A 21431-nucleotide genomic window follows, 5' to 3' on the forward strand; every position below is an offset into this window, starting at 1 on the left:
CTTTAACTTGTTGTATTGGAGTGGTCAAGGGATTCTGTGATTAAATGTCGACAGAATTTTACCCAATATTTAGGGAACGATACCACTCTGCAAAGGTAAAGAGAAAACTACAGACGTCAGGAGAAAGGCAAGTACAATATCCATACTATGACTAGTAATATGGTACAAGTCATTCTCAGGGGTTTTCTGACTGGTAGATAGGACACCAAATACCTAAACAAGACAAAAGTCTACTAGATACACAAACTTTTCAAGAATTTGGCTTCTTCCAGAATATGATTTTTCTTACAATATTGCTCATCCCGAGCAATAAAATCAGTTTATAAAGATCTTTACAGGATATGAATAGATAGTTTGATTGTATTTAGAAGATAATGCCCTTGCTCTTGCTTCGTCTCTTTTTTCAACGACTTTGTTTTCCGAGTTTTTGACAATCTTCTATTGACTTTTATTCCAAACAATCATAAGTTCATGAGAATGAGAATGTGTGAGAGAGATTACCCCAAAATAATAATGTAATAATAATAGCAAAAAGATCTTGCATCAAAACAGCTTTAACGGCATACAGCTTTATGAAGCGTTAAGGGGTAAAAAAAAAAAAATCAAAACTATCTTCTCACATAATGTAAATGACTAATTTAGGGAGGACCTTCAGTTTCTTCTACCGCATTAATATCCTAACATTTCCCAAACCCCAAACCGCCCACATTCAAAGATGGAAAAATTCCAAAAAAAAAAAAAGAAGAAGAAGAAAAGAAGAGAAAAGTAGAGCTCATCCTCAATTTTACTGTCAAAAAAATTGTCAACGTATCTCTTGCTTAACTGTTCAACCAGAAACCGCAGCGCGATTTGCCATACCCTGACGACCTCCTCCCCTTCCACCTCCGTTCTGGTTCGCCCGTTGATAACCTTCCCCATTGCGTCCAGTCGAACCACCCCGAGGTCGTCCTGAGAACTCACTCTGGTTTCTGAACTCGTTTCTACCGTAGCCCCTGCCACCACCGTAGTTCCCTCTTGCCCTGAAACTATCATTGCGGAATCCGCCTCCTCTTCCCGTAGAGAACCTCCCTCTGCCACTCCCGCTAACTGAATAAACCAATTTATTAACACAATCAGCTCACCTATTGTTGTATCAACTGGTCAGGAATTCATGAATTCTTCTCTACTTATAAAGTCCATACAGCTTAAATGTAGCCCTACTCATACTCTAACCAATGAGATAATAAATTAAGCGTTTAATGCCAGCTCACCTCGAGTGGTAGTTCTCTTCTCCTCGACAACAGCTAGACGATCACCGATTGTGACTGGCGAAGCCTGGTGTTGTTGAATTAAGAGAAATTAGTACATCCATATGAAATCCAAATGGATACACAAACAGTATCATCAAATGGAAAGAGAAGAACAAAATAATAAAATACAACAATTTAGCTCATATCCAAACCTCGCACCAAGTTTACAATTGTCAATTCTTGTTTGATCTTAAATATATGAAGCTACAAAAATCGTGGGACATTTAATATCCAGACAAGTACTCTCAATTAAAATTTGGAAACTATTGTCTAGGCAGGAAAAGCCATGAGTCATATTATCTTTCTTCGATTCAGTTCATGCCAAATTATTTTAAAAAATATGCAGAGAAAAATTGACAGTCTGGTGAAGATCAAGTAATGACATTTTCAAAGCAAAAAGATCAGTAAAAGAGTTGATCAATCTACTTGGACGCACAAAGTCAACCCAACTCCCGGACACTGACCCCTTACTATGCCTCCGAGCCTAATTTTGAGCTGATTCGTGACAAAATACAAACCAAGTAGCCGTCTAGTTACAAAAGTTGAGCAGACCTTTTCTCTCCAAGGCTGGAAAACCCCATTCATAAATATGAATAAGACGAAGCATTAGTAGTGACCCTAGAGTTTTCTTACCAAAAAAAAAACAAATCATAAATGATAATAACTTGCTGTTCATTTCCATTATCCTGCTGTTGAGTTTGCAGTAAATTTACTAAAAGGAAGTAGTACAAAATAAAAGTGGGCATGGTGTTATGACCAAGACTAGGTACAGAACATAAAGCAAACAGAAGCAGAAATCATAATTCAGTAAACATTCAATTTAATTATAAACCAAGAGTTGAAAACATCAGGATAATGTGCTAGAAAAGAAGAAACCACACATAAAGCATGGGCTTATATTGAAAAGAGTGCAACTCTTGAGACTCACGGACATAAGACAGCAAATGCGTACTCAAATTGCAACATACTTGAGTTATGAATATTGCAAAGTTACAATCAAATGTTGATTGTAAGAACGAAAGAAAGATAGAAAGGGGTAAAAGATTTCATCAATCAAGTTATCCTTGAGTGAAGTAACTGTGATTTGTGTAACAGCATCTATAGCTAAAATGAGTCATCAGAATACTGATTTTTTAAGCTTGAACAACTGGTTGGTCAAAGAATGAAAAGGTAGGGAAGGAATTAATTCTAAAATGAAAAAAAAAAACCTTCGTGGTGAATGATCATGCAAATATTGGGCAGCAGAGGTACATGAGGGTCAGGGGAAAAGAATAAAGAAATGTAATGGAGAACATGAAATATGAGCACACAAGAATCAAGATCCTCCCAATGCTCTATAGTAAGATATCCCAGTACCCAGGAAATTAACAAAGAAACAGAAAGCAAGAGCACAAATATCACAATATCAATACAGTACATGATTCATTCAGTCAAACCAATTAGGATTTAAACAGAAGAAATCAATATTTATAGGAAAAATAACCTTCAAAGAATCCAAATAATACTGCACAAATTTCTAAATGCAAACTCCTAATTTAATGCAATCCTTATTAAATTGGATCATATGTTCCCAATCAAATAAGATTATAATCGTAAAATTATTCATAATAAAACCTAAATGGACAATATGGTCAATCAGCAGCTATAGAGAAAATGATACATGAGTAACATATTAAACAATTTCACAATTGCAATAATAAGGTCGATGTGCACAGTAATCATTGTTACCTCGAGTGCACCATGCACAGAGCTCAATTGCTCAAATTCAACGAATCCAAAACAAAATCCTTGCTGCGGGAAGAATAAAACATAAAAGAAAATGTTGATATGATAAAAACACAAATCAGATTGGAATCAAATGCAAGACAAGCTATTAGAAGAGGACCTTATTACTCCTAACTTGGATACCATCGCGCTTAATAGGCCCAAATTTCTTAAACTCTTCCTCAAGTTGTTCAACCGTTGCATCAAATGGCAAGTTCCGGACATATATGGAGTGACCTTCAGCTGTAATGAGCATCGGCAAAATATTAAATTTCAAAGTAAATGAAAATGTGTCTTCATGACAAACCGGTGGAAAAATAACAACCTAAGTGTTATTAAATTGATTTAATAATTTGTACATAGTTGCAAAACGTAAAAGAATGCATACACAAACGAGTGAGAAATATATATCCATATATATAAACATAAGCGTGCTAAAAAAAAATCCTTGATGTCTCCCGGGTTTAGGAGAGCAAAGCTCCTACTCCAACTCCCAGTTATAAAAAAGGCACACACATACACACCTTCCTCATGAAGGTTACTACTTTCAGGAAGGTTGTCACCACTTGCTGCAGAAACATCAGGAACCGTCGCAGGTTTAACCAGGCCAATAGACTGATGATCAGTATTGGTAGGAGGTGGTGCTCTAACAGAACTAGTTGCAACATAAACAGGACCCGATGCTGTCTTTGGTACCTTGACCTGAACAATATCAAGTCAGCTAAAAGTCAATGTCTGAAAGGAGATTGGCATCAAAATAATAAACATGCAGAAAGAAGAAATCAATAACTCACAATTGATGCATACGACTTCTTTGGAGCATCTTCTTGGGCAACAGGGGCTGAGTCTACTGTCACAACTACTTCGTGCTCACTTGGGTGCGGGGGTTCAATAACCTCCTCCTCTTCGATCACCGATCCTTCCTCATTACTGGAAGGGTCACAAACTTCAGGATCATTATTCATATCTTCCTCTTCCAATGACATTTCAGGATCCACAGTGAGATGATTGGGAGCATGAGATGGTTCTGTAAACGGAGCAGAAAGCTATCTCACAATTCTGCAATTAGGCATAACAAAGTAAATTGTACCAGAAAAAAGTATATACCCGGTTCTGGTGTTGAAGTAGCTGTTGTCGTATTCTCTTTGTTGGCATCACCAGAAGAAGAGTTACTTCGAATAGATTCAGTCTCTTCAACATATCTTAACACATCATTTAAGACATAGTAGCCTTTGTCCTGAGGAGCAAGAAAAAATGTTTGGGAAAATTTTCTCTTCAAATTATCCTTGCCAGTTAGGCATCCTGTTACCAAAACAATCACTCCTTTCTCATGAGACTCCTGAGCATCGGCAGTTATTATTTCTGCTGTATAGTCTCCATAATTCAGGGATATGATCTTGTCATTTATAGCCTGTCACAATACAAATTGGACTTTAAGTGGCAACTATGCACTTGGAACTAAAAATTCTCCATAGACCGTAACAATAAGAAATGTTCATCGATCTAATCAATTCAGACAAGCAGGAAAAATTCAGCTCTTTACAAGAAACTAATGAATATTAAATGGTTCAACTTCAAGTTACAATGACGAGACATTGGAACTCAAAAACCATTTTATCGTAACCATAAACAATTTTAAAATCATAACCACAATACTATTAACCACATGATTGGAACCTACATTATTTATATCCCTGACTCCAAAAAAATAAGGTTCAATAATTATTCTCCAGCCGTATAGAGTGAAGGCAATATCATAAATATACACTCATAAAACTACTTTACCTGCATGCTCGTCACTGTTGTCATCGCTCCATTGACATCTGGACGACTTAGTAAACTAGAATCCTGATAAAACCGATGCACCAATTGGGGAGAATGGTGAAGGATGTGATAGTACTGCCCAACAAACGCATTCCCAACCACTTGTGCACTGGGAGCAGGGGAAGAACTGGCTTCCTGTGTTGCCGCCATCTACACGATAATTTAGAGCACTAACATGAGCAAATCTTAATGAAATGCAATAAAACTAATACCAGGAAATTCACCTAAAACCTTAATTGTTGGTTGAATAGAAATGTGACTCGAATCCAAGAGAAACAACTAAACTAAATATTATATTTAAAAACATTGTTCAGCACGTATGACCTATAAGAACAAAGATAAGAATACGACTGTTGCAAAAAAATAAAACCCAAAAAGAAATGGTAAAAGAAGTGCCTAACCAGCGACATCTAAATATCACACAAAGCAGCAGTTATTTAGGGTTTAATAAATTAATGAACTGAGGACTCAAGTAAAATCTCGGGCAAAATTAATAACAATAATATCAGCAATATGTTCTTCTTACGACTGACAACCCATAGTTCATCGCCGTAGACGACTTCAGGACATATATGCAAAAATAGTCGGATGATTTTACACGACACTTGCAATAGACGACCACGCTGTATACTTGTAACCACAATACAAGTGAGAGTTAAGAGGAATCATTTTTTTGTTAATGAGAAACAAATATTTCATTGATGTGATGAAATATACAAAACGGGGAAGAACCCAATGAAGGAGAGTTAAGCGGAATTTAAACACAACTAGAAACCAAGAGCGGGAAGAAAATGGGGGCAAATCGTAGAGGAACAGCAATGAGTTGCACAAGGCGACCGATAGCGCTAAGCCCTAAGCAGGAAAAGGGAAATAAAATGAAACCCCGCAAAACCCTAATACAGATCAACCGTATGTAGAAGAAGAAGAGCAGAATTGACCAGAAATTAGTAATCATCGATAGATCATTCATCAAACGTTGGCACACGCCGATTATTACAGATCAAGTAAACAAAAATACGGGAGCAAACATCCGGACAACAAGAACATTGAAGAGAGCAAGAGGGAGAAGAAAACGAGCACCTGCTTGAAGGGCAGAGAATCGAGCTTCCGAGAGAGAGAGAGATCCGAGCGCTTAGAAAACAAGTAGAGAATACGAAACACAGAGCAAAGATTCTGAGCCGCTTTATATCATTATATACAATGGTTTGATTTTGATGAGAGCTGAGAAAAGGGTGTTTTGTTTTTGTACTTTTTTTTTTCTCCTTTCAATTTTATTAGGAATATTTATTTTATAATTATTGTTATTTTTTAATACTAATTATTTTATTTTAGAAGATAAAATAAATGTCAATGAGTAACATTTATTTAAATTGCTTTAAAAGGAAAAAATTGCTATATAACGTTATATTGGGTAATAAACAAAATAATAACAATAATAATATTGTGAAGCTTGAATCAAAGACCTATCAATTAGAAAACGAGAATATAGTCACTTCACCAAAGTGGTAATTTTTATTTAAACTTGGTTTATGAAGTTTTTGTTTTTAAATAATGCAACGCGGTTGTATAAAGACGACATGCAATGCCAAGTATGTAGGTCGTCTCTTAACCTATTGTTGAAAGTGGATATGATAAGACCGTAAGAGATGATTTGGTAGTGGATAAAATTTGAAAATATCATTTTTGGAATAAGTTTGTAACTAACATTATTTTTAAAATAATTTTAAATACTGGTAATATTAAAAAAATCATTTTTTCAATCTAGTTTCTGAATTTTATAATATTTTTTATTTTAATTTCATGTGTTTTCTTCCCTCGAGTGTTTGCTGTATCAAAATATTAACAAAAGAACTATATTATCAAAATATATTTTAGTATTATTTCAAAAAAAAAAATATATATATATATATATATATATATATATTAGTAATTATTTTGAAATTTTAATAGATGAAATAAATGTATATACTTGTAAAATCAACAAAATTTATCCACTTATACGATATAATTGGTAGTAAAATTCACACGACATTTTTCAATGATTGTAAAAACTTTGAAGATGAATTTTAAATAAAAAATAAACAAAGATAACACTAAAAAATGGCATAAATATTATAGTGTAAATATTTTAATTTTTCTTAATTCGTATGAAAATTTAAACCAAAAGAAATATATGTCTTTACTAAATATTCGTCAATTTATATTTACATGAAATTAACATAGACAACAATTTATATTTACATGTAATTAATATAGACAATAATTTAATCTTGATGATACTTATGTATACAAATTAATATTTATTTATATTTATTAATACTTTTAATTTTGCATTGATGTGGTTTTTCTTTCTTTTCTTTTTAATTTTTATTTTAATACATTTGTTAGACTTTAAACGATCTTTTATTCCTTTTGCATTTTTATTTCTTAATACACCAAAGTTAATGTAGACACTTGATATCAATATTTTAAGTTTGTATGGTTTTAAATTAAATATTAATCCATGAGACGAGGCAAATAGCAATTAAAAAAATGAAAAGCTTAACTATTTAATTTAAATTGTCTAATTTTAAAACAACAAAAATTAAATAAGGCAAATAGTAATTATTTAGAAATATATATACACGTCTCAATAATAAATTTTACCAAGACAAATCACAAGTAGGGAATTACAAGTACTTAACAAGGAAACGTACGTCGTAGCTAAAGTGAAATTTAAATGTGACATAACTTTTTTAATAATAAAAATCTCTACTTATAAAAATATTGGTATCGGTGTCGGTATTTGTGATATTTATAATAAAAATCTATCGTCTCTACTTCTTAATTAATATCAATATTTTTAGTATGGATAGAAATTTGAAATCGTGATTTTTAGATTAGAGATAAATGCTTGAATTAGTTAAACAAAAGTTGGAAAAAAAGTTTATGTCACATTTAAGTTTCACATTAACTAACACATACCTTGTTAAATACTTGTAATTCCCTACTTGTGATTTGTCTTGGTAAAATACCAATGTATTATTGAGATGTGTATATATATTTCTAAATAATTTATACAAAATTAGTCACAACTGGTGAACTTAAAAAATTAAAAGACATTAATTTTTTTTAAATATGTTGAAATTATGTTTATAAATTTTTAAAATGGAGCAAACTTAAATAAATACAAGAATTGAAATAATTTAACCCTCAATATTGTTTTTTTTCACACAATTTTACGACCATCGAACAACTAACTGTTTATTGAATTTTGACTTAAATCGCGTGTGATGATCCACGAAAATTCTAAGAAAATGTGTGCAAATTTCAAAATATATGTTTTTAGAGATTTTTAGTCAATTTTGACCGCAAAAAATAATAAGCAAAAGCACGATGAATATTCCCTTAATGTATGACTTTTTTTTTTTGTCTGGTCTATTTTTTAATGTTAAATATAATACAATTTTTTTTATTACTTAAATATAATACAATTGATATGCTTGACGTGGGTTTATTCCAAAGGTCAAGAGTTTCATATTGATTTTATTGTTTTTTATTTTCCATTTTGTTCGTCGTTACTTTTCTGTTGGTTTTATTATTATTTTTATAACAAATTACAATTTATTTTATTATTATTAATAATTTGTCATAAAAAAATATAACAAATTATTAATAATAAAACCAACAAAAAGTATGTTTTAACCAATGCAACTTTAAAAAGTTTGAAATTATATTTTATAAATTTATATTCTATTTCTTATAGTTTTGATGAGTTGAGTTGGATTGATAAATCTTTTAATGCAATTTTAAAAAATTGAAACGATATTTATAAAATTTAAGTGATATGTACTTATAATTTTTTTTGTCGACGATAGTCTTGATGGGTTAATATGGATTGATAAGTATTTTAATTTAAGTTTTTGAGTACAACAATATAGGTGGTCGAACTATACTTAAGTTGTATCAAATCTATTCTAAAAATTGTAAATTTATGAAAAAATTTGTAATACTGGATAATTTGAATTTTTTTACGCTATTGTCATTCATTATTTTCTACATAAATAAAGTTTAAAAATAATACGAGGTTTATCAAATAAGATAATATATTACACAATGATATGTTGAATTATGAATAAAATAGTATGCCTTAGTATTAGAGATTTCCCTTGTTCTCTCCAAAATGATTATATCCAAAATGATGGACCAATCCTCCAAATTGTTAAATAGCCATTTTACTTTAGTTTTTTTCCCCTTAAAATCAATTTTATAAATATTATGTTATCCTCCAAATTGTTAAATAGCCATTTTACTTTGGTTTTTTCCCCTTAAAATCAATTTTATAAATACTATTTTTACCTACTTATTTGTTTTGTCATTCATATTCTAAAAACGTTCTAAAAATCCAAGGAGGTAATAGTATAAATAACATAAAATAAATACATACTTCTAAACCTAGCAGAAAGTTTAAAATTGTACAAAAACATCATAATTCTATTAAAGTCTAACTTAAAATTATGCTATATTAAAATAAAAAGGAGCAGTGACATTTTAAAAAATATATATTAATTCAATTGGATGTCATTAATTGCTAATTTTTTTTTTATAAATATAACTTTAAAAGAAGGGATCAAAAGGACTTAAAAGATAATGACTCGTACTTGATCACTTACCCAATAATTAATTTTCTATGTATTTACTCGACAATCAAATGTAGTAGGATCAATCTGTTGTCTCATATTAGCAGATGAGCATGTAAGTTAGTCTGGATACTCATGAATATAAATAATAAAAAAAAGATGTAAATTATTTTTCTTCTTAGTACAATATATGAGAGTAGGAGATCAAAATCATAATATCTCGATTTGAGATATATATCAATTATTGTGGATCTATGTCGCTTTTATGGAAAAGGAAAAGATGCAAATTGTTTATAATTATAACCAAACTTTTAAAAATAGAAAATAAAAAAGAAAATGGTTGCTAAAAATGTTGTAAAATAAACGGCACGATAGCCAGATAATCCAATCCGATTCGCAAGGTAATTCAATTCCAGGATCAGTTTAGGAATATATATCCATAAAGTTTGAATTAATTTAATCGGAAGAAACTTATAATCCATTTCGATTCATATAGTTCGAATCGAATGAGGAGCATAGTCCAAGCCTTCGTTTTAGTCTCCCCTGCCTAATCCCATTGCCGAACGGCTGCCCATCACTCAAGAAGCCATGGAAGATCACGGGACCTTGCCGGAGAATAGGGCCCACGAGCTCATGCCCATTGTCCCCACATTATCGGAAAATCGTTTATGATATAAAGAATCGGCGTCGCAATCGCCCCCTCTACGCGATACCATTTTTCAAGAAGGTCGCAGTTGAGTGGCTGATCGGAGAGAAGACTTCCGATGAGGACGGCGACGCCCGTGGCGGAGGGTATCGGAAGCATTTGGAGGTGGATCTCTTTGTTGTCCTAAATTAACAGCGCTTCTCGTTGTACGCTTTTGGGTGTTTTGTGTTTGTAGTGTAAAGTGGTAGGAATTGATTCAATATCTTTTTTTATGTTTGTTTGTTTGTGTCTGTTTGAATTATGTTCTAGGCTGTACCGATACAATCTTCTCAAAACCGATCGGAATCTAGGTCAGTTATCATAGAGCTGTATAGTCTTTTTCACGGATTTAGATTTAGATTATTTAGGTGATCCATGTATGTTGCTTTCTGGATTTTGTCTTTGTCGTAAAGGTTGGTGGGAATTATTTTTCATCTGCTCCTTTTTAAATTTATTAGTAAAATGTTCCTTAATCTACTCAAAATGTAATAAAGCATAAGGTCACTAAGCTGTTTTTTAAGCCGAGGACAAACAATTTAAGGTTATTAAGCTGTCTTGGTCAATAACTACTATTTTATCACTTCTAGACACATAATTTCTGCTTGACTGAACATGGGAATAAACATTTAGTGATTTTATCACAGCATAAATCACCTTATGATGTTGGGAAGGTCAAGCTAGAATGCTAAATATAGTTTTCTTAAGCTCCAAGTTGAGCCAACAACTATGTTATTTGGTTGGTGCCTTGGCGGTTTAACAATTCGTCCCCATGGTTATTGTTTTGCTTGCAAAGCATGTTAATGCTTTCCCATTGCATCAAATCTAGCTGGTACAAATTGATTCTTTACTTATGAGATGTCAGCTACCTTACCTTATCTGAGGGAATGGAACTTAATCTTAAGCCTCAATATGACTTCAAACCAGTATAAAATTGTATTGTGCTTGCATTTTCCATGCTTCTTAAATTCTTTCTGAACATATGATTTGTGCATTTCACTTAATAAACTGTCTTTTTTTGCGTATTGAGATCATACATTTATAGCTCTATAATTGGGGCTCATCGGGGTCTACGATCATTTTATTGTGAAGTTCCCTTCTGCTACAACAGAATCGCAGTCTCAATCTTGGTTCTCTATGCTTCATAGCTAATCTGGTTTTAAATATTGTTTATTGATCGTCACCCATGCACTTTGAACCATGAAGCTCTCTTGCCATCAGTACGCCTTGTCGACAAGACTTAAAGCTCAAAGCTCAGTTAAGAAATGAGTAAAGCCCAAATCGATCCACATTCTGGAAAAGAAAAAATATGCAAGAAGAGAGAGTTGCACATTTTTGTAGTTCAAAGATTAAAAATTTTAGAACAGTCATTCTCCACAAGCGTCATCTGTGTGATGTCTGTGTGTATTTTTTTCATGAACCTTTTTTTCTTCTAATTTTAATTTTCTATTAACCTTCAGATAGGAGGTGTATACCATACATATTTATAGACGATGAACTTGTTTCTTTTGCAGTTTTGATGCAGAAGTTGGATTTTTATGAGTTCTCCTGCCAGGCGATACTGCAATCAACCATGAGGCACCAACCCAAAACATATAATAAGATTTTGCTCCATTCTGTCTAAAAGTCGTTATATGGCTTTCTGCCAACAGATAATTGATATTAATAAGGTCAGTCCCCATTACCTGCATAATTAGGTACAACAAAAGGTAGCCTAGCAATGTTTAATATATGTTTTATCCATTGAAGTTTCTTTTTTCAGTTATGTACCATTTGACTTGTTATTAGGAATTTAGGTACATGGAATAGTGGAAAAGTAACCCACTTCACTTATTGTTATGTTGCCCTGCCTTTCACTCAAGGTAGAATTATTATATATGGTTGAGGCATTCACTTAGGGTCCTTGACTTCAATAGAGGGCGATTACCATACTTTGCATCTTGGATTCACTTTGTTAATGACTGTGTTTGTTTAAAATCTCAATATAACAGCATGGAAATATGAATGGGATATCTACTTGTCTATTATATACACACACACACACAATATCTGTGTCTGAGTTTGTTGATACACATTTCAACCAATCTTGAGACAATTGCTGGATTCCGTGTTAGAAAATTCTTAAGATATTTGATATTTAAAGCAGGTGAAAGACATTGATTTGAATTCATAACTTCAAGAACTTCCAACCTTTTACCACTTGTTCTTTTGACTATTCCACTAAGTTATGATGGTTAATACTTGTCTATTTTGTTAGTCTCCCACTTGTGTTTTATTTTCCATCTCTAAACCTGTGCTGAAAGAGTCATATTTTTTGTGGTGTCTAAACTGGAACATATGTTAGTTTTCGGAAAGGGGGAAAAAAGAAGGGAAAAGACGTGGAAAAAATCGAATAGACGATGTAAGTTTCTGTTTACCGACATTGATGGCTGTTACCTTCAATCACACAAATGATAAGCGTGAACTCTATGATTGACTTTGATGCAAACTTTACATCTGATCTTTACATGATTTATTTTGATGTCTCATCTTCAGTTCAATCATTGGAGAGAATGAAAGAAGTTTGCTTGGTTATGAGGATTCAAGACGTGGATCGATGCCAAATATTACATTCCTAGGAGGTTGACATCCAACCAACCCTGGGGCCATTTAAGAGCTCAACGGTACCACCCTGGCTCCATCTCTTCCACATCATTTATGTAAGAATCCCTTTTCATTGTTATCATAAGAAGCTTTATACGTGTGGCTGAAATTCTTTGTTTGTCCTGAAACTTTGGTATTCCATCTTGTTATCATAAGAAACTTGTGTGGGCTACAGATTCCATCTTGACTGTACTTTGTTATAATTCTTGGTATTCAGTCTATGGTTATCTCCTTTGACGGATTATTCTTACCTTCTTTGTTTTTCTCCTTTCAATAATAGTGATGATAATTCAATATTATGAGCTAAGTAGCCTCCTTTGCTGTTCACTTTGGAGTCAGATTCTATCCTCCTCTATTTAGGAGTTGTTTGGAAACTTTTTTTTCTTTTTTCTGAAAAAGTATTTTTTAGAACAGTTGGTGAAAATTGGAATGCATTCTTCATCCATGTTCTCGAACATAATTTTGGAGGGAAAGATTCATTTATTCTTGGCCTTAACTTCATTGTCCTATTTCGTGTAGGTATCTCTGGGGAGTTTTGTCATTTCTACTAGCTCGTATCCTCGAAGAAATGACATCTTCAACCGTTCTAAAAGACGAACAATCTACAGGGAGAAAGAAAGAAAAACAAACTACTCGAACATCATTTGAACAAAGAATACGGCTCGAAAATTAAACTTCCAAACTGTGTGAAATTGAAAGCAAAGTTGCTAATAGTACAAAAGAAGAGTAATGGGGCTGGCCTGATCTCTTCCATTGAAAGCCATTATTCCACTGTTTGTGTATGGCTGGCTATGGCGTGTGTTTCTGCTCTGCCCAGAAGAAACTGAAGCAAAGGACTGGTTTAAAGCCCACACCTCAGATCTTATATATAAAATATTATTTTGAGATTGTCAGTTCTTTATTTTTAATTATTGTCATAAATGAATAAAATATTGTTTGGACTTTGGTGTATCAATAATTGATGATCCACTTTATGCAATTGCAGAAAATTCTGACATCCACTTCTGCCAATCATCAAGGAATGGTTTACCCCAATCAAGGATCAGATCCACAAAAAGAAAAAAAAAAAAAGAGCTGATAAAATCATATATAATATAAAATTCTTATAAAAGGAAAAAATAGAAAATATTGATTTATTCAAAGAGTAACTTGTTTTCATCTAAGGTTAAAGTACAAAATTTGTCTCTCAATTGCATGATCAAACCTTTAATTTTGGATCCATTAGTTCGTCTTTAACATTAACTATATTCATTTAACGTGTCCATGTGTGAGACATTTATTATATTATGTAAGTGTTATATACTTATATTACATAATGTGGTAACTTAAGCGTGGTAGGTGCATTAATTTCATTAGATGGGTAGGCTAGTAACTGAGCGAATTCTGTAAAAGAATTTGTCGGCAACTATACGTAGTGGTGTTCATTTCTACCTGTGCTATGCAAAGGTTACGAAGTTCACTAAAGCTTGATGTTGAACGTCACACCCAAAGTAGAAATCAATGTTTATCGACTTTCTAAGGCTCCTTTTACTCTCCTACTGAGAAGAAACAAAGTAGCTCCACACTACTAATAGACTACTTAACATTTAGTAAACTTATGATTTAACTGAATTTCATGTTCTTTCGAGAGCATTTCTTTTCATTTTCGACGACATATTTTTGTCAACCATAGAATGTGGTAGAGAAAGATAAAAAAATTATAGAGATGGATTATTGTAGATCTCTTTGATATGTTACTCAAAAACTACAAATGAATCGTCAATTCTAAACAATGATCGGAGAAGAAGGTGACAGGGAAAATGCTTCACAATCACTTTCAAAGACTCTCTCTCATATTGAAGTCTCATTGTGGTTGCTCTTTCATTTGCAGCCAATTCCTTACTCTCAAATAATGGGCCTCATTCGTGGAGAAACTGGATTTTCTCACGTTCTCAAAATCTGGTTGGGTTTCACTTCTCTTTAGTTTGGATTTTTTGATCTTAAAAAATACTATGGGGAGAGGAGAAAAAAAGTTTCATACAGGAGTAAAATTTTACGTTCTAACTTTTGAAAGTGAAAATTAAGCCGCAAACATGGAGAGCACGAGTGACACATAGCAGAGGGGACCAACCCCACTACAGACATAAGATGAGTGGATGGTGTGATGTCGTGATCGGAAGTCGCGTGTGGACAGTTAAGCTATAAATTTAATATGAGGCAAGATTCGGGCAATGTCCCTCTCTCCTTCCCTTCTCCGCTCCATCCACATGAGGTTTCACCAGTCATGTAGTAGTTTTAAGATGTTTTTTTAGTACAACAAATTATGGGTACGAGAGTTTGAATCTCCGACTTCAAAGAAAGTAGTAGTTGTCAATTACCGATGAACTATACTCATGTTGGCGGAGTTTTAAGGCGTTGTTTTAAAGTCCAATGAATAATGTTCTATCGGAAATCTATGACTTTTCTTCAAAATGAATTAAATTTGTGTTGCCACCTTTTACTACATAGGGATATTTTTACATCAGGGGACGTTATTGAAACCTTTTAAATGCCCACATGAACTCATATTGAATGTTAAAACATACCAACTAAAAATTAATTTAACCTCAAAGTTGAAATTAGGTTTCCGTTTTAGTTCCAAAACCAAAAATTAAACTTATATATATATATATATTTTTTTTTTTTCTTTGCTTCCAAATTAAAACCTGGCTCTCTATCATATAGTAGATGAAATATTTTTTTATTGTAACCACGAAGGAAAAGATTATCCAACCTAGCTATAATTTTTTGTATGGGATTTTTTTTTTGAGAGAGATCAGTTAATTGGAAAGTAATTAACTAATTAATTAATTTTCAAGGTTTTTCTGCTGCTGAAAATGGGTTATTTAAGGTTAATTTCCATATCTGAAACATAAACTACTGTTTTTGGGAAATAAAAAAAAATTCAGAAAAATTCTCCAAAAGGGCTCTGCAGAAGCTATAGTACTTGTATAGAAAAAAAGAAAAATACAGAAAGAACAATCATAGGCTAAGAAATATTTTCATTCAATCCCATCACTTTATTCCATCAAACTCCCAGTCTTCACTGTACACATAATTTAAAACCCTAAAAATAAAAAAACATACACACACACATCAGAAATCAAAATCATATGGTTTTTCAAAATTAAATATAATTTTTTTCTTCTTTTTGGAAGAAGAAAACCCTAATCAATGAAAAGAGGTCCTGTCAGTTGGGTAATTCAGGTAAAAGGGACCATTCATTTTGAGTTTCTTACTTAAATTAAATATAATAAAGTCTCAATTTTTTAATCATAAAGAAGGAAAAAAATGCTTTCACAAGACAGAAAATTAAAAGGGAAATAAAGGGTATTTATAGGAATTTTGAGTTTAGTACAACATATAATCAAGAGCCTCTTTTTGTTGGTTGTTTTAAAAGTTAGGGCAGGGAGAAAAAAGTTGCCCTCTCTCAGTTCTTTCTTATGAATTTTGAGTTTAGTAGTGTTTTTTTTTTCTTCAAAAAAAAAAAAAATTGCGTTCTTTATTTATTTATTTTTATTTAAAAAGAAACAGATATGTAACAATTTTTTGTTTCGGGTTCTTTTCATTAATTTTAAATTAAAAAAAATTATTTTTTTAGTCGTCCACGAATGATAAAATAATGCTTTTATATCTACTTTGAAAAAATTGAAATGAGAATGTACTAGAAACAAGAAATTTGATTTTAACCCTTCCATCCCTTCGAAAATTTTTGGCTCTGCTCTCTTCGGCTAGGGTTTTTTTTGTTTGTTTTTTTCTCCTTTTTTTTGTTTGTTTCTCTTTCTTCTACTGCCATGGAAGATGGAGATATAAAGTAGGGCTCAGCCTTTTTGACTGGCTCTACCATTGTTGGCAGTGCAGCTAGTACAGCATCTCTATTAATCTTCTTAAATTATTTTGCCTTTGAGATTCCCATTTTATCCATTATAGAACTACTCAAAACAAATAAAACTCTCCTCTCTCTCTCTCCAAAAAACATATGATATTTTGAAGGGTTTAAGGTTTTTTCATGGCTGCCCTGAATGTTTTATACTCTGAGTAAAATAAAAAAGCCTTATCATATGGTGGGCTAAAGCACTTTTAGTTGCACTACTTTTAGGGTTTTAGGGTTTGTTGGGTGTGAGAAAACATGGATGAGGGAGAATTCATCACTGCGACCATGATTTAAACCTTTTAAATCAAATCCAATTGATTTAAAGTATTTGTTTGAAGATGCCCGAAAAAATAAATTTTGCAAGGACATTTTGCGATCGATTCCAAAAACCGTGGCGATCATGTCAAAGTTGAGTTATTTTGATGAATCATTTAACTACTTTAAATTGTTCATATTCCAAAGACTAATAATTATCATATGAATTGTGTTTTTTTTTTCTTTTTAATGTTAAACATTAGGGTTATAGAATGCATGTTTTTGTGTCCCTAAAGTCAATTTTTATATTAATGATAATGGAAAAGCTTGCTAGAAGGCAAAATTTAATATGGGTTAACAATATATATTAGGGATATTATTATTAAAACTAAAAGTGTACTCGAAAGAAACTATGTATGCTAACCATTTATAATAGATACTAATGACGTGTCCCTAGACTTTAGGTCTAGGGATTAGTACGACTTTCACCATTTTTCTTAGAAGCTTTTGATTACATTAAATATTGTTACGATCATTTGATGTTATAACATGGAGATTAGTACTTAAGAAAAATCTAAGCTCAGCGATCAAAACATCTCTCTATCTCTCCCCTAAAGACTCGTTTTTAGATTTGAATTCCTACCTTATCCTATATTTGTGATGTAATATTAACCTATAAAACCATTGATCCAAAAGGAACGAAAAATTTAATCATGTATTCTAAAATATTACACACCATGAATTAAAAATTGAAAGTTGATATAATAAATACAAAGTTCAAGTTGAGCTGTGAAAATCTCACTGCCACCATCTCTCTATTGCATGCCTGTGGTCCTTATTGGCATTGAGTTGGATGCCTTTAAATTAAAAGAACCTACATTTAATTGGTCCCTCATCTACTAAGTTGGGGAGTTGCTATGTAGCTTTAATTTTCTACTATATATCTTCTAAATAATCCAATACATCCCAAAATTACACACCACACCTTTTGCAAAGAAAACCCTAATTTTTTTTCTTTTGACTCTATGCCTTGATCCCTTTTGATCTCCTAATCCAATTATGCACTTACTTTTAGTTAGCTTTCATATTTTTGCTTAAAGCAACTACTTTTTGAGTAATTCGGCCGAAACCCTAATGATCTCTCTATGATGATTCATCTGATAACGATTCTCCCTAATGATCTCTCTATGACGATCCATCTGATAACGATTCTCTTTTTGCTGTTTTTAAGCTACATGTATATATATACTTTTTTTTTTAAGAAACCATTTCATTCAAAATAAAGTATGTGAAAACATATATACAAAAGGAAGCTATACGAAAGCTTTTCAGTTTACAGAAATGGTAGATATATAATAATTAAACAAGAGGAGATTTAGCTATTGACCAAGAGGATGTGTCGATTATGAGTCTTGGTATACACTTCATTTTTGTAGTCTATGTACTTTTAAAAGCGTTTTTAAAATCCTTACACATTTTAAAGAACCAAAACAAGTAGTTTTTGATTTTTAACAAGTGAAAAATAATGATAAACAAAGAAATTAAATAGTTGAACAAATAAGTAAGCTAAATTTTTGAAAAAAAAAAAAAATCCAACCACACCCCATCTTGAATTATTGAAAGAGAAATCTAAAAACAACCCCATATTTAGATTGAACACCTAATCAAGTTTAGTGAAGAATAATAAAGAAAAATGAAGTGTTTTTTTTTCTTTCTCTTCAAACTAAAAAGTTAAGAACAATAAATTAGGGTTTTGGATATGGATTGTGTGTCTTTTCTTTTGGATATATGTATAGTTTGTTCTAGGGCATGCAAATTCTTCAACACTCATGAGATGTATTAAAACAAACCAATAAAGCTGTTTGGCAAATGCTGAAAAAGGGCAGTAGCCCTTTTACTTTCTCCCCTTTGTTTGGATGGTCCCCCAAAGGGATTTTTTTTTTTATAAATATATTTAGTCACAATTAAAATATATTTATACCATATTTTCCCTTGGTACTGCCATTCTGATGGCTAATTAATGAATCAAGTTGTAAATTAAACCAAGGTGGATTTTTTTCCAGCCTGCAGACCTCATTTTGATTCAGCCTTTTGGCTGCATTATATATATGAAGATATAAAATTGATGACGAAATTAACTGTCACCCGTTGGATCGTTTTTTCGTTTACGCGTCGTCGAAAAAACGACGTGCCACGTGGTCGAGAACACGCCTTACCTTTAATTTCCCTTTTTCTATCTTGATATATATGCAACATGGAGAGGGAGAGGGTTAGATAAATTCTTGGCATCTTCTTTTCTTTACCCCATCATATATTACTGTCATTCCTTGCTAAAGTTTGAGATTCCCTTAGCTTTCAAAGAAGGAAGGAAGTTTTTAGAGTCATTTTGAAAGCCAAAAACTCAGCTGTTTCATATGTTTGAACTCCTTTTTTGGTGAACAATTGTCCCAACAACTGAAAGATTTCTTGGGTCAGCTCCAAAATGTAAGTTCTTCAATCCTAAAACAACTGGATTTTGATTTTTAGATTGTGTTGTGTGATTTCTTGAACTTTTTCTTCAAGGTTTCAATGGATCTGAGTGCTAGAGCTAGCTATGATTATTGTTCATTTATTTAGAAAAAAGCTTCAAAAGAAAACTTTTTTTTGAGTTGTAATCATTCTAATTTTCATCTTATTACAGCTGATGATCTGTTGTCCCCTCAACACTAGAAAAAAGGATTATTTTGTTTGATTTTTGGAGATGACGATGGAGCAAAAATTGAAGAAGAGATCATAAAAGATGTTGAGAGATTCAAAAGAAAAGGGTTGTGAAGCAAAACAAGAGGGAATTATTGATGGAAAATACAGTTTTCCCAGGGCTCCCACAAGTTCTAGACAATGGTCAGGATTCAGAAATCCAAGAATTGTTAGAGTTTCTCGTTCATTTGGAGGCAAAGATAGGCATAGCAAAGTTTGCACAATTAGGGGTTTGAGAGATAGAAGGATAAGACTTTCAGTACCAACAGCAATTCAGCTCTATGATCTTCAAGACAAGCTCAAACTTGGGCAGCCTAGCAAGGTCATAGATTGGCTCCTCGACGTCACGAAGCTCGATATCGACAAGCTCCCCCCGCTCCAAATCCCGGCAGGGTTCTCTCAATTTCACCACCCGATGTCGTTGTTCCCAGCTCAATATGATTATTCTAGTTCTTCTTCTTCGCAGTTTTGTTCGCTCCCTCATCCCTTTGCTGTTGACACGAAGGATTCAACGACGACGCATCTGAATCAGACAACGATGGAGAAAACGAAGCTTTGGGATACGGATTTAGTACCGCAAGAGAAAGCATCTTTGGCGACGAAAGGGAAGTGGATTGATCATGGAAGTAACAGCCAGCAAGTGGAAGATTATAATGAGCAAATTTCAGCTCAAAAGTTCATCTCAATAAACAATTATTCTAATTCTTACCATTACAATACTTGTGATCATCAGCATTCACAATTTGGGAACAATAATAATGGAGTTTTTCCATCACAAGTTGAGGCCCAAACAAGTTCTTCTTCTGGGTCTGCCCTATTCTTCACTCCCTATGCTTCATATATCACCAACCCATTTGAAAGCCACATCCATTTCTTGAGCTCAAATTCACATGCTTTGCCCAATCCCTTCATGCCTCCCAATTCACCTCTCCAGCCTTTTGGCTCACAAAACTTGAAACCCTTTCCAGCAAACTTCAACCTGAAGCAGCTGCTTCACGATGGCGGTTCCGGTAAAGACGGGGCGGACGGGAACTCGAGAGCTAGCTAGCATCTGTGGAAGGCCGAGCAAATTCATCTTAGATTTTAAATGATTATATAGAGAAGTTAAGGTTTTAAAGTTTTCTCTCTAATTTGTCCTTCGGGTCGTGGTAGAAAACCACGAGCGAGCACTATAATTCAGTTAGACATGGGAGCCACTTTGAATTCTTCAAAATATACACAAGTTAATTAGGATGCAAACTCTCTCCTTGAAGGGTGGGATTTGGAAATGAAACTTCATTCTTCAGAAGAGCTTGTAGAAAAAAGTGAACTTGTTTTGAGAAATTTGTAAGTATAGTGTCATTAATTATATATATAGCTACCTATAATCTCTGCAGTTAATTCTGAAAGCTTTTGAAATATATCATGTTGCTTTGATCCAATATCAAATTATTTTTGTTGATGTATATTATTGTAATTGTTATTAGTAGTTTCATGGATAGAATGAAACAAGGTTGGAAATTACCATATTCTTTAGAAATTTAGTGTCCAAAATAAGGAGGAAAAGGGTATGAATTCCCAAGAACACAATTTTAATGTTTTCCAAAACTTATATTCCAACAAATTTGAGTTGAATAGATTCAAATTTAGTCTAATTTCTTGTGTGTATATGACTAAGTATGTGGGTGGGGAATTGAATTCACGATTAAGCTATATGTTCAAGTTGACATATATTGTGATATATTACT

General features: G+C 32.7%; 2 protein-coding genes and 1 long non-coding RNA gene across 9 annotated transcripts; 2 read left to right on the top strand and 1 right to left on the bottom strand.

Moving 5' to 3' along the window:
* Window positions 1–497: 497 nt before the first annotated feature.
* On the bottom strand, window positions 498–6114 carry LOC111007133 (Nuclear transport factor 2 (NTF2) family protein with RNA binding (RRM-RBD-RNP motifs) domain-containing protein). Its single transcript, XM_022279356.2, has 9 exons — window positions 5958–6114; window positions 4839–5027; window positions 4161–4464; window positions 3848–4080; window positions 3578–3755; window positions 3175–3296; window positions 3018–3080; window positions 1251–1314; window positions 498–1086 (listed from the first exon to the last, which is right to left on the bottom strand). The coding sequence occupies exons 2-9, from the start codon at window positions 5025–5027 to the stop codon at window positions 827–829; spliced, it is 1413 nt and encodes a 470-aa protein (XP_022135048.1). The 5' UTR covers window positions 5958–6114; the 3' UTR covers window positions 498–826.
* A 3775-nt stretch (window positions 6115–9889) lies between these two features.
* LOC111006847 (uncharacterized) lies at window positions 9890–13800 on the top strand. Of its 7 annotated transcripts, none has more exons than XR_015791280.1 (5): window positions 9890–10307; window positions 11385–11578; window positions 11693–11848; window positions 12714–12877; window positions 13341–13800. It is a non-coding gene; the product is annotated as an uncharacterized LOC111006847 (long non-coding RNA). The 7 variants fall into 7 exon arrangements; XR_015791281.1 differs by lacking the exon at window positions 11385–11578 and adding an exon at window positions 12523–12579 and having other exon boundaries at window positions 9894–10307; XR_015791284.1 differs by having other exon boundaries at window positions 9895–10307; window positions 11385–11447.
* A 5437-nt stretch (window positions 13801–19237) lies between these two features.
* On the top strand, window positions 19238–21075 carry LOC111007241 (transcription factor TCP5). The gene is made up of 2 exons (XM_022279534.2): window positions 19238–19452; window positions 19649–21075. The coding sequence occupies exon 2, from the start codon at window positions 19748–19750 to the stop codon at window positions 20750–20752; it is 1005 nt and encodes a 334-aa protein (XP_022135226.1). The 5' UTR covers window positions 19238–19452; window positions 19649–19747; the 3' UTR covers window positions 20753–21075.
* The last annotated feature ends 356 nt before the right edge of the window (window positions 21076–21431 follow it).

This window comes from Momordica charantia, assembly GCF_013281855.1.
Source record: "Momordica charantia cultivar OHB3-1 chromosome 6 unlocalized genomic scaffold, Mcharantia_2.0 BLBB01000006.1, whole genome shotgun sequence".
Lineage (NCBI taxonomy): Eukaryota > Viridiplantae > Streptophyta > Magnoliopsida > Cucurbitales > Cucurbitaceae > Momordica > Momordica charantia.

What these genes read in the sequence shown, in the direction of transcription:
- LOC111007133 (XM_022279356.2), bottom strand. Translation starts at nt 5,027, where the DNA reads ATGGCGGCAACACAGGAAGCCAGTTCTTCCCCTGCTCCCAGTGCACAA. An exon ending in TACTTCAACACCAGAACCGG is followed by an intron (nt 4,081 to 4,160) that starts GTATATACTTTT and finishes CTCCGTTTACAG; the next exon opens with AACCATCTCATGCTCCCAAT. An exon ending in CTGTGCATGGTGCACTCGAG is followed by an intron (nt 1,315 to 3,017) that starts GTAACAATGATT and finishes CAACAACACCAG; the next exon opens with GCTTCGCCAGTCACAATCGG.
- LOC111007241 (XM_022279534.2), top strand. Translation starts at nt 19,748, where the DNA reads ATGTTGAGAGATTCAAAAGAAAAGGGTTGTGAAGCAAAACAAGAGGGA.